Below are 13,085 nucleotides of genomic sequence, written 5' to 3'. Positions count from 1 at the left end.
AAAAGGAGTCCATTGGAAAATGAGAACATAAATAGCTGGAGCAAGCAGAACATCTCTTTCTCAAGTATCCCTGGGCACAAAGAACCATAAACTTGGGCAAGGCCTGCACCAAGCTAGAGAGCTGTCAAGTACAGGAGTTTCAATGTACTCTCTCTCTCCTGGAGACAAAAGTTTTGGGATTTATTTTTTGTCTATCTTGGTTCTTTTTTTTGGGGGGAGGGGTAGCACAGCAACCCCAAAGATCATCCAAAACCATAGGGAGGGGTGATGATCTCAGTGGAGGAATCAGCCTCACAGATGAAAGACAAAGACTTAAAAGGATTCGATTAAAATTCAACTAGTGCAAAAGAGTGCTGAATTAAAGCCTGATCTTGTTTGGAACAAATATCTTCTTTCAGTTCTCCCCCCACAAAAGAAATCATTCCATTCATGAAATATCTCAATTATTTTTCCTTTGGTTATCTTGTTTTATTTTTTAAAAAACAAATTTTATGAGGGGCGGCTAGGTGGCGCAGTGGATAGAGCACTAGCCCAGGAGTCAGGAGTACCTGAGTTCAAATCTGGCCTCAGTCAGAAAAAAATAAATAAATTTTATGGCTTTATTATTTTTTTAAACTAATTCATTTTTAATCATAAAATTTATTATTTATTGAATTATTTTATTATTCTATCTTTGTATGATTATCTTACTTATTAACATTATTAATTAAATTTGTTATTGTTTTTACATAACCCAAACTTCTCCCAGTATTCCTCCTTCCCCTCTGCACAAAGAGCTATCCGATATAGAATATTATTTAATCATTTGACTTCAGACATGGAGTCTATAGATGTGACTTAAAAGCATAGAGTCTGGGGGATATGTCAGAAAGAAGGAAAACATGACAAATAAAATATATCAACACCTTTAAGAAGTTGATACCCAAAGAGAGTCTACAAAAGTAGTAGAAAAATTTCTACATATAGGGTACACTCTTTCACAGATGCAAGACGAAAGACTGCTAAGTAAAATTACTGCTAAGTAATAAGTAAAATTGCAAGCAATGTTTGTCAGGCAGGTCTTCCGACTCTTCCTTGGTTAGACTGAGTAGAGAACATAGCATTCAGTTCTGGGGGCTACATTTTAGGATGTCCACTGATAAGTTAGAGAATAACCAGAAGGGTGCTGAAGAGCTCAAGCCCCATGAGCCCTGGTTGAAAGTGATAAGCTAGGTGGCACAGTGGATAGCACGCTTGCTCTGAAGTCCAGAGGACCTGAGTTCAAATCCTGCCTCAGACACTTAATTACCTACTTGTATGACCTTGGGCAAGTCACTTAATCCTATTACCTTGGCACAAAAACAAAATAAAATAAAATGAAATGAATAATTCAACTGCATAGACTAAAGCCCTCAACAGAGGGCTTTTTAACCTTTTTTTAAGTCTTGGACCCCTTGGATATCTTTGTTAGTCAGCCTGATGACTCCCCCCCTTAGAGTAAGTTTTTAAAAGCATAAAATAATACTTAGGACTACAAAGGGAAACAATTTTTCAGAAATATAGTGATCAAAATACTTTAAAGAAAACTCAAGTTTTGAGCTAAAACCTGCTGCTCTAGAAAATGAAACAATTGCAAATCTCTCCAGAGTAGCACTTAATTTAAAATTTAAAAAAAAGGAAAAAATTTTCAAGAGAAATTCTAATTCTAAAAATAGAATTATAAAAAAGTAGAATAGGCTATCTCAGAAGGTAGTGAGTTCCTTTTCACAAGCAGTGATTCCTATGCAGGTTGAGAAACTTGATGGCCTGTGGGGGAGGGGGGACCCTAGACCTGGAAGGTACTGGACTTAATGGCCTCTGAAGGAGGACTTTAGACCTTGTATCTAGAAGCACTGAACCTAATGACCTCTGAAGGAGGACCTTGGACCTGTTGGCCTCTGAAGGGTCCGTCCCTCTAATTTAGGGATTCTGTAATTTCCTGAGCAAAATAAGTCTGACCACATTATCTAATAACAATTTCAGTCTTGGGGCATTTTTTCCCCCAGGTAATGGATGGACTTGATTGGTCTGGCATTTCTCATTATTCCAGACTGGAAAGAAATCAGTTTTAGCTAACCTATTCCTATTAAAAGCAAGTAAGCCCCATGCTAGAGAAGCAAATGCAACTGAACTCACTTTCTTATACTTGGCTTTGCAGTGTAAGGCTCGGTCCACAGACGTTAGCCACTCCTGCTCCTTTGTAGACTCAAAGTAAAAGAAAGCTTCTGTGCTTAAATCCAGTTCTTGAAACCTATCAGAAAGGAAATAAAGCGATTCATACATAATGGCTTAGCTATTTCTAACCCACTCAAGTGTAGAAACAAAAGAAAAAAGTTAAGATAAAACCAATCAGGACTTTCCTAGAACTGTTCTAAGCCACTCCAGCATCTAGTAATGACATGCAACTTTCTTTTCTGAAGATTCTAATATTATATTTAGATACCATATTTAAAAAAGCCACTGATTGTTATATATTTCCGAAAGAGAAGAAAGAGAGCTAGGTTTTGAGGTCTGAGAAAGTCACTGCTACAAAATTATCTCAAACTTTGGCTTCTAAGATTTAAAAACAAATCTATATAAAATAGTCACAGAAACTATTTTGAATAGCAAAATTTTGTGAATAATATGAATCACTGATTGGGAAATGATTGAATAAATGATAGTATATCAATAAAGCAGAATGTTTTAGTGTTAATTACAAATAATACAAAGAAAAATGGAGAGTCTTACATGAAGATATAAAGAAGAATCATACTGATCTACTTACAAATATCAACTATATAAAAACAACAAGAGCAATGAAGCCCCACAGTTAAAAGAAAACAGAAGACAGGGAAGCAAGACATTTTTTGTCAAAATATACATAAAATTGTAACTAATTTGGATGATGGTTTTAAGTTTTATAGTCACTTAAAAAAGTTGATTTACCAATGGTTAGTAATTTAGAATTTGAAAATTTGCCTTTAAAGTATGATTTTCTATAGAAATGTCTAAGATATTCCTTTATGTTGTATATACTACCAGTCTGTTCAGTCATATAGAACTGTCCCATAAGTCAACTCTCACTGCTGTTTTTCATAGCTCTTGAATGTTCAACCAAAAAGGTTATTCTGAAGAAACAAAACCATGAAAAAGAGGGGTAGATTGGCACCCAAGCAATAGGCAAAGGGAAATGACAAGATCCCTTACCCAAGGCAGTAAATATCTGGAGGATCAGCATCACAGTTCAGCCAGGGTTCCAAAGCACTGTCTGGAGACTGACCATTCACATTCCATGTTCCAATAAAGAACCTGGCACACACAATGACCAAAAGAGATTATTTAAAACAACAACAAAAAATACATATATGAACCAAAATAAAGTGTTTTCTTATATCACCCATATTGGAGAATGTGGCAATCAAGGTAAAGTTATTTGAAACAAAATTTCAAAATCTGACCAGACATGCAAGCAAACACTCCTGAGTTTCTGACATCCATGAATATACTATATTTGCTTTCTCTAGGAGCTACATTCATCATCTATATTGTTTCCTTAGTAAAATCCACCAAAATGATTACTATAATAGTTTGCTTTTTTAAAAGCTAATTCAAAACATTTATCTCACAAAAACACTGAGTGCAGTGCAGGCGTGATTACCCTCGTTTTACAGAAGAAGAAACTGAGGTTTAGGCAAAGGGAAGAGTCTTGCTTATAGTCACAATTCTCAACTTTAATATCTAGTGTAACTAGGCAGTTACTTGATGGGAATAACTTGTGTACTCAGACTCTAGAACTTTGAGGCCAAGAGATAAGGAAAGATACAACTTTATTGGAAGTTAAGAGTCAAGTCTGCCAACTTTTTTCCACAAGCTACCAGAGGACCATCCAGAGCTGTGATTTCATTGATGTAGGGAAGGCCCCAGTGGGAAAAGCTCTCCATCCTACAAATTAGCAGCTCATTTGTGGCTTATCATTTTAGAGAACTGCTTTGGGGCACTTTGAAGTTAAGTGTCTTGCTCAGGGTCATACAGCTAGTATGTGTGTCAGAGGAAGAATCAAGGCCTTCCCCACCCTCAGGATGGGCCTCTAACCATTATTCCATGCTGCTTTATTACTATAAAGAATAACGCCAAGGAGGAAACTTATAATTATCTGAATTTTTTACATACAGATACAAAGGTCAAATAGAAAGAAGAGGAATTAGAGAGTAAATCTTAGAATAGTAGTGATAGCTTAACTAGAATGTTAAGAAACATGAGAGGACAATCTGGAACCCTAGACAAACTACATTGTTCAAGAAAGACAAACGTTTACTCGGTATATGGCTGTGTACAGAGCTGTCTACCAAGTACTGGGGGAAGATACCAAGTTCAGACAAGACACCATTGTCTCGTCTTCAAGAAGCTTACAATCTAGTAAGAAGTCACAGAATCATAAAAATAATGATAATGCTGATGATAACTATTAGTATTTCCTCATAGCCAGGCACTGTAAGGTCTTTACAGTTACAAGGTAAGTGCACTGGAGTTACAAAATGAACCCATTACCAGTTATGGTGGATGTTGGAACTAATAAGGCTTCCTATAAGAGGAAGGACCCACATATGAGTTTTAAAGGATGCCTAGGGAAAGTTATTCCATATACCTTTAAATGACTAACCAAAGTCTAGAGTAGCAGAATCCACAAAAAGGATGCCTAGGGAGAAGAATACACCCCAGACATTGGAAAGAGCATTAGTAATGGCATAGCATGGTGAGATGTAGAAATTTGACCTTTTCTCCCTTAGCTCTCAGAAACAAAGTACACTGTTTATACCACAAGTTTGATTGTCCATTCTAATTATCTGTACACAAATCTTATCCCACCATGAGCTTTATGAGGGTAGAGACTATGCTTTCTTTTCTTTGATCAAATAGTCAAAAGCTCTCTAAAAGCAATGAAAATAAGGAACCTGTTCCTACAAAGTCAAATTCTTCAGCAATCACTAGACATTGCCTAGTCATGCAAGCACCTTGTTTATCCCCATTCCCTGCCAAGTCACTCTGTCCTATGCTAAGATGTTATATATACAAAATAGCATGGAACATTAAGTCAATTGCCCAAATAATTCAGGCAGATGGCATCTTAGCTAATCTTTGCATCTCCCTGTGCCTAGCTCAAGGCTAACTAGACAGCAGTTCTTAACAAATTTTTTTTTTTAACTATATGGGAAGTATGGAGATGAGATCAATTGGGTAAAAAGTATTTAGGATGGGGTGAGAATGGAAAAGAATGAAAGGGTTATTTGTAGAAGTCTGTTAGAATTCTAAGGCAGGAGGCAGCAGGTGAAACTTTGGGAAGCTCTGAGAGTCAAGTTCTGGGGATAATGTTGGGAGGGGAAAGGTCTTCAATGTTTAACTACCCAGACGCTTACTTGAAAAATAATTTCACAATTAAACAGACAAACAAGCTGTTGGTGTGAGTTGAAAAGCACTCTTGGTTTAGATTTTTTCTTATTAACTTAAAAGATCTTGTCATGGCTCTAAAGGTAGATGGTACCCTCAGAAAAAGTGACCACAAAGGAACAAAATCCTATGTTTAGGCAATTAGAATATGGCAATAAACTGGTAATTAGAAATTCTAAGGGAGGTTGTGGAATCTCTTCAGATGACTACAGAGTTCACAACTATCTGTCATAGCCCTTAAACAACTTGGAGACAAGGGAGAGAATCAGATGGCCCTTTTCATTTTCACTCTCTCAATTATTCAGGAAGGTTTAAAGGTGGTAACCCAAATATCAAAGAGCATTCCTTACATACATGATACATCCATTATCTTTTCCTTAATAGTGAGGAAATGGAAAGCATGCTAACCTGAAATTCTGAATATTCACATATTCTTTTTCCCGCTTTGCCAGAATGTGTCTGATGAGTCCCTCTCGCTGCCCAGACTGGGAAGTGGGCACAAAGAGCTTCCGCATGGTGTTGGTCACTTTAGGTTGTCCTTTGCCTCCAGTTTCCTTTTCACGTAAAGACCTGGAAATGGAATAAGGGACTCAAAAACATAAGTCTCTTGGAGTCAAAGTCTCTCACATATGATTTGAGTCTTTCTCAGACAGGACTTACAATTTACTTGTGTGGCCAGGGGGTGGAGGAGGCTCCCGATGGGTTCTCGTCTGCCTATTGTGCACATTTCTTTGCTTGTCCAAACTCATGTCAGTGAAATTGTCTTCAAATCCAAGCACTCCTGAAAATGTGAGAAGTAATCAAATTAGCCAGGAGGTTGTGTCCTAAAAAGATTAAGATTTAACAAGGTCAAAGGAAAACAGGAAAACTTCCAAGGAAGCCAGGGTAGGGTTAGAAATCTAAACACTTTCAGACTAAAAGAAGATACCAGGGAGGGTGGAAAAAGAACTTTGCTTTGCAAGTCAGGGAGGGCAAGCATATCAACCAGGAAGAGTTGGCATACTAAGAGATACTATGCTCTCCTGGAAGGGTTAGAAGGAACATCAGGGATCTAAATCTGACCAAAGGAAACCGGGCCCCTGGACAAAGCACTCCAACACTGCTATTTATTCCCCTCACCTCATCAGTCCAGATAAAAATCTAATGACGGCAATGATCACAGCAGCCATGGAAATATTTCTTTAGTACCTGCAACAGCTGATTCATCGGGAGTTTTTTCTGCAGTTTCAAATTTCTCATACCAGCTGGTGGACTCCTTGAAATTAGCAACTGAAGCAGATTTATAAGCTAGAGAGAGAGAGAGAGAGAGAGCGATAAGTATGAAAAACTGATTGCCCAATAACAAGTGAAATTTATAAAAACTAAAAGATTATTTCCTCAAGACTCAACAGTTAGAAACATCAGTTTCTTCAAGGCCAACTCTGGGCATCCAAATTGACTACAAAATAGGCCTATGATAAGCAGTGACAGTTTTGCCAAGGTAGTTCTAGATCTGAATGCCCATCTCCAAATCTTTCCTCTCAAGTTCATCCAGAAAAAAACCTGGTCTCTAGGTTGAATTGGTGAGATCCTTGTTCAATGGTCTTGGCAAATTCTACTCTGTGTCAACTAAGCCACTTCTACTCAAAGGAGATTTAAAAAAAATATCAAGTATCAATTTACCATCTTGAGCAGCAATAATGTCTGAGAGAAAAATCAGGCACCGATCCTCATCAGGGATTTCGAAGAGACGATCTCCTTGACAGTAACCCTGGATCCGGATTTTGCAGGAAGCTAGAAAGAAGCAAACAGGGCTAGGGAACAGAACTGGTTGATCATGAGCTTAACTCTTCATTTTTTTTTGGGGGGGGGGGGAATGGCAGAAAAGACAGATCACAAAGAATATAGAACCCTGATAAAATCGTAATAGCTGACATACACAGAATACAACCATGAAAATCCCTCTATATGCATTATCTCATTTGATCTGCATGATAATCCTGGAAGGTAGGTATTTACATGCATTATTTTTCCTATCTTACCGATGATAATGAAAGGTGATATTTATATAGCACTAGCTACATACGAAGTGTTTACAACAATCCTGGGAAGTAGGTGTTATTATTATCTCCATTTTGCAGATAGGAAAACTAAGGCAAACAGAAATTAAGTGGTTAGTCCCAGGGTCACAGAGCTAATAAGAAGTCTGTGGTCAGATTTGGAGTTGAGAAGCCTAGAATTCCAACTGTGTCACTTAGCTGACTTAAGTAAGATAAGGAAGCCAAGGTATATGGGAGTTAAATGACTTGGCCCCTGGTCAGGAAGCTAGTAAATGACCTAGGAAGTATCTAAACCCAGGTTTTCTGGATTATAAAAGGCAGCATTCTTTCCAAACTATTATATTGCGTCAATCAAGCACTTCTACAGATTAAGAAATAGAAAAAGGAAAGGCTGGGTCAGAAATTTGGAATGGAAATTAAGGGCTCTGAGGGGGTGAAAGGGCCAGGAAAACCCACTGTGCTGATGCACAAGATAAACTGATGTTTTTAGGAACTGATTTCCACAAAAACCAATCCAAAATGTTGGCAGGGTTAGCCCAGAATAGAATGGAGTGCCCCCAGGCTGATGGGGCATGAAAATGGACAAGTTAATGTGGTAATGCCCACTCTACTCTCATGTTATAGTAATCTATTTCCAAGAAAGTCAAGTGTCAACCCATGATGTTGGACATTGTGAGGAGGGGAAAGGAAAGGGGTGGGGGGAGAGTCACTCCTTTGCTGTGGGCCCCCCATCATTATTAGCTAGTTACAGTTTAAAACCAGGGGACAAAAAGCAAGTGGGATGGTTTGTTAACTTAGCAACCACATTTAAGGTAGACAGGACTATTTTAGGTTTTCCTGAAAAAGGAGCATTCTACCAAATCTCTTTACAAATGGAAATTCCTAATAAATAATAATAATTATTATTCATGACAGCTATTAAAACTTTACCTCATGGTGGTGATAACTATCTTTGTATGTCATTGAAATAAACATTTAAAAACCCCCCACAACACTTTACCTTCCAAAATACAATATAAAAGCAATATCCTCTAGTCATTTAATAAAAATAAAAAATAAAAACAATTTAGGCCATTTCTTAATATATATATATATGTATATATATATATGACACAAAGCATTCAAACTTGTAAAATATACTTTGCAAAGTCACAGAATGAACTTCCTTGTTCTGTTAGGGCAGTGACCCATTTATGAACCTCTGGCTATCTTCCTTTCCCCCTCCTGCTCAAAATCTGCTAGCTTTAGCTAAGAAAAAAAGAAAGACAAAGAGGTTTACCATAGACTGAGTACATCCTGGGAACACTCAAAATTATTTTGAAGGAATTAGAGGAAGAAAGCTTGAGCAAGAAGAAAACCAAAAGGAGGGCACCCAGGGGAAAGAAAGGAGAAGGCCCTGAGATCAGCATAGGCTGTGTCAAATCCTTTCTGGAAGCAGGCAGGGTATAAATAATAAATAAAATAAATCACAAGGGCACAGAAGAAAGTAAATTGCAGGAGAGAGAAGGGATGAGGGTGGGGGCAAAGGGTTGAGGAGAGACCTGGTGATCAGAAGCAATCTGGAGGCAAAGAATAAAATTCTTTAGGGGCTCAACTAAGTCCATCCTCATTCTTTCCTAGAGAATCTTTATGAAAAATCTGAACATGCATAAGACTCACTGTGATAGATTTTAAACAAGAATATTCTCCCCAACTTTTTGAAAGCTATTTTGGCAAAATCAAATGACCATTCTTAAGATTAGGGCCCAGACCTACCAGGAGAGTCTTACATAACCCACCTGACAACAGCATCTGGACAAGACTCCAGTAGTATGCTAGGCATTCTGTGGCACCAATCCCAACCAAAGGAAATTTATAATGGTTCTGAGACCATTCCCAACACCCAGAGGATTCACATGGCCCAGGGTGAGCATAAACCCTTTTGATTGATCTCTAAACCTTTTCTATATATTATGTTACTTCTTTCTCATAGACAATCAATCATAGAAATCTAAGGCTGAAAGAGAACTGAGAGATCAACCTTTGCATTTTACAGGTGAGAATCTGAAAGTTTCAACTTAAAAGCATACTACAGAGACAACATCTTTCAAACAAGTTACTTCTGTCTCATTTAAGTTAATCAGTGGCAGATAACAAAGTCCTCTATTTAGAACCCGAGAAAGATTTCACAGCAGACAAATGCTTACAAAAATCCAAATGATGATGTCACCTGAAAAGAGTCAAATCAGGACCACCAGATGACCTAAAATGCTCAATTATTTGTTTATGGGCAAGCAATGTTTCCTCTAGGTTTCCCTGTAATGCAAGAATGATTCTTGCTACCCCCCCCCCCCAGGTCCAATCCTTTACACTGCCAATATATGTGCCAACACATGACTGATAATCTGTACTTACTATAGGACAGGATGCAATAAAGCCCACAGGAGAAGATACAATAAAGTCCATTTTTTGATAAATGCTACTTAGTTTGACTTTTCAGTTTCAGGTCAGGTCAGCCCTCTACTTTCTCACCAAGAACAGCACCTCTACCACTACTATATCATTTTGATAGAGAAATAAGCTGCTGCTGCTGTGGCAAAAGATTCAGGGTGCCTTTGCTCTATTTTCATCTTTTTCCCCCTTCTCTTTTTTTTTTTTAAGAAGAACACATGGGTAGGTTATGTTCTCCCTTGGAAATCTGCAAACAGGGGCCAGAAATTGGGTTTATTTAATTCAAGTCTTATAGGAAGAGAAAGATGGGAAGAACAGCTATGCTATTCCAAAATGCCTGGAGAATCCTTTTATCAGAACTGGGGTCTACAGAAGTTGTGGCTATCCAAACCATTACACTGTGACACTGGTAAAGGCTGAAATTGTGTCTAAATAGAAATATATATATATATATATGACATTTCTTCTAGCACAAAGTCATGCACCCCTTTGCCAAGGTTAGGAAGAACAGTCAGCCCATTTGATTCTGATTCAGTGGTCAGATCTGCTAGCCCACAGCAACCTCCCAAGTGTTCACTTTTCTCCTTCCCAAAACACATTACAATGATAAATGGTAAACAGTTAAGAACAGCTTGCAGAGGAAGTCAAAGAGGAATGTGTTCTTGAAAAGTTCAAAGAAAAGCAAAGAAATGGACAAAGCTCCCTCTGGCCTAGATACAGACTTCTGGAGAGGAAGGGGGGGAATTTAAAAATAAAAAAGGAAAAAGGGGCATCCCAGGCAAGGAATTTAAGTGACTGAGGACATTTCAATGATAAGCCTGTTTTCCATTTTTACTAAAATTCTGGCTTGCCACCTGATTTCTTTTGCATTTGATCTAATACTAATCTGTACACGTCTTAAAAAATGGAAAAGAGAGACTAAGAGGTTAGATTTATTCTATTGGAGAAAATACTCACTCTTGGCCGCTATGTCAATTAGTAATGTTTCTTCTGCTTCTGCAAAAAAAAAAATGTGAATTAGTGAAGGAAAAATAATTTATAAACATCAAAAGAATTACAAACCCAATTCAAAAAAAAAACTCTTCCTGACTTCAATAATCACTTTTAGGTCTTGAAAGTCTTTCAGAAACCCCTTGACCTTTTGGGAAGGTATCCAGGTTTCTGAGACTGCACCGAGATCAACTTAGAGAAAAATTAATTGAATAGATAATCAAAGCAAATCTTCAAAACAAGGCAAATTCCTGAATACAAGTTCATACAGTAGGGGGAAATAATTCCAGTATGAATTGAAGGAAACTGTAATTCCCCTTAGCCAAATAACCAGATTTAATACATTAGTTCTTCAGATTTCTATTAGGACTAAATTTTAATAAGGGATGCCCGAAAGCCAGAATGTACTGGCCTAATATTGATATAATGGGGATCGTAGGGATCCAAGTCAGTTAGGGGCATGGTTCATCTGAAGGTTTTTCTACTGTCTTCTGGCTATGTTTAGCACCTATGACCTCAGAGCTATGCATATTCAAGAGGCAGCCAGTTAAGTTTACAGGCCTCTTCTAGAGGATCATTTGGTTCTCTCCTTTGGATCTGGCTGCTTACTGTCAAGTTCTCTAACCTTTGGACTCTGGCCAACCTTAGAACTATGGTAACTGCCTGTTCCTTCCTCATTTTTGTCAACTTGGTTTCATGGCCCTAGGTCTTTTAAATGCATGTGTATGAATACTACTGTGAATTATGTCTGATCCCCTTAACTGTATTGTAAGGTCCATATAAAGCCTCCTGATCATAGCCCCTCTAGCATTGGACAGACTATTCATGTTGTTTCTGCCATGGTACTTTTATCATCTGCAAAAGCATCTATTTGATCCTTGAGCAAAGATCATGAAATTCCCCTGTTCAAAAAATCTTCAGTGGATTCCTCACTGCCCAACAAGCAGAGTTAAAATTTCCCATTTCTGGTCTTAAAGGCCCATCACTGGTAGCACCCTATTTTTGCAATATTATCTTGGATCACTTCTTCCTGGTGCACAAGCTTCCAAACAAACTGCTCTATTATGCCCCCTGAGCTTTGCTGCTTTAGTCTTTGCTCACTCCTCCCTGTACCCTGATGTCTGCCCCTCCTTGTCTGCTGAATTCCTACCTGGTTTTGAAAGCCCCTCATTGTACCCTCTCCTTCCACAAAGACTTTCCTGCTCCTCAGTAATGTCTTTGCCTTTCAGATGTCTAATCTTCTGCCTCCTGTAGTCCTCTGTTTCATACTTTCCTACTGTATGTTATGGTATACTGTGTATAGAAATGTCAGTCCTTTTTCATTCACCATTCCTTATCTTCCTGAATAAAAGCTGACTTTCATGAAGACTGGGACCTTGTGTCATCTCAACTTTGTCTCTCACCCAGTACCAGCACAGAGCTCTGCAAGAGAGGCTAGTAAACAATGATCTTTTGAATTGAATGGTTGAATTAAAGAGACTATGAGATAGAAGAGTGCTCCTGAGTCTCTCCAGTTTCGATGTTCTAAAGACAATCATGAATTTGGACCCACTCCTCAAAACAATAAAAATCAAAATCTCACCAGGAATTAATACAAGCAAGGCAGCTGAGTACACAATGGATAGAGTACCAGCTCTACAGCCCGAAAGACTTGATTTTAAATCTGGCCTGATACTTACTCAGAGACTTACTAGGCAAGTAAGTCACTTATCACTCCCCCTCCCCCCCAAAAAAAGAATCAATACAAGCACTATAGAGTGTCTTCCTCTAACTCTGTGCAATGTTCAAAAGTATAATTTGTATAAATAATAGCCAGATTAGAAGTAAATAAGCTATGAAAGAAGTAATAAAATAAAAGCTTGGGTTTCCTAAGTTTTTTTGTGTATTATGGGCTCCTTTGACAGTCTGGTACAGCCTACAAAACCCCTTCTCAAAAAGATACATTTTTAAAAAAAACTTTCATAATGGAAGGAAATGCTAAACTGCACTTGGAGGTTAGAGAAAATAAAGTTGTTTTTCCTATCCAAGTACGTAGAGTCCCTAAAATCTATTCACAGGATGCCTTGAGGGTCCATGGGCCCCAGGTTAAGAAGTCCTTCACTGTGGAAACAATATAAAGACTACCTTCTCTGGGGGGTGGGGGATGGGGGAAGGAAGCAAGATTGGGGGGAAATTGTAAAC

At 38.0% G+C, this 13,085-nt stretch overlaps 1 protein-coding gene across 1 annotated transcript in view; it reads right to left on the bottom strand.

The window, feature by feature from the left end:
• OCRL (OCRL inositol polyphosphate-5-phosphatase) overlaps positions 1–13,085 on the bottom strand; it is a 53,972-nt gene that overhangs the window by 31,823 nt on the left and 9,064 nt on the right. Inside the window, exons 4-10 of the mRNA XM_074208296.1 lie at positions 10,872–10,910; positions 7,108–7,218; positions 6,634–6,732; positions 6,106–6,226; positions 5,854–6,015; positions 3,208–3,309; positions 2,155–2,269 (exon numbers count right to left, since the gene is read on the bottom strand). Of these exons, the coding sequence (XP_074064397.1) occupies positions 2,155–2,269; positions 3,208–3,309; positions 5,854–6,015; positions 6,106–6,226; positions 6,634–6,732; positions 7,108–7,218; positions 10,872–10,910 (749 nt within the window). The remainder of the gene's footprint in view (positions 1–2,154; positions 2,270–3,207; positions 3,310–5,853; positions 6,016–6,105; positions 6,227–6,633; positions 6,733–7,107; positions 7,219–10,871; positions 10,911–13,085) is intronic.

This window comes from Macrotis lagotis, chromosome X, assembly GCF_037893015.1.
Source record: "Macrotis lagotis isolate mMagLag1 chromosome X, bilby.v1.9.chrom.fasta, whole genome shotgun sequence".
In the NCBI taxonomy this organism is placed as follows: Eukaryota; Metazoa; Chordata; class Mammalia; order Peramelemorphia; family Peramelidae; genus Macrotis; species Macrotis lagotis.
Note: the sequence above shows the minus strand (reverse complement) of the source record. Positions and strands in the feature narration are given on the sequence as shown.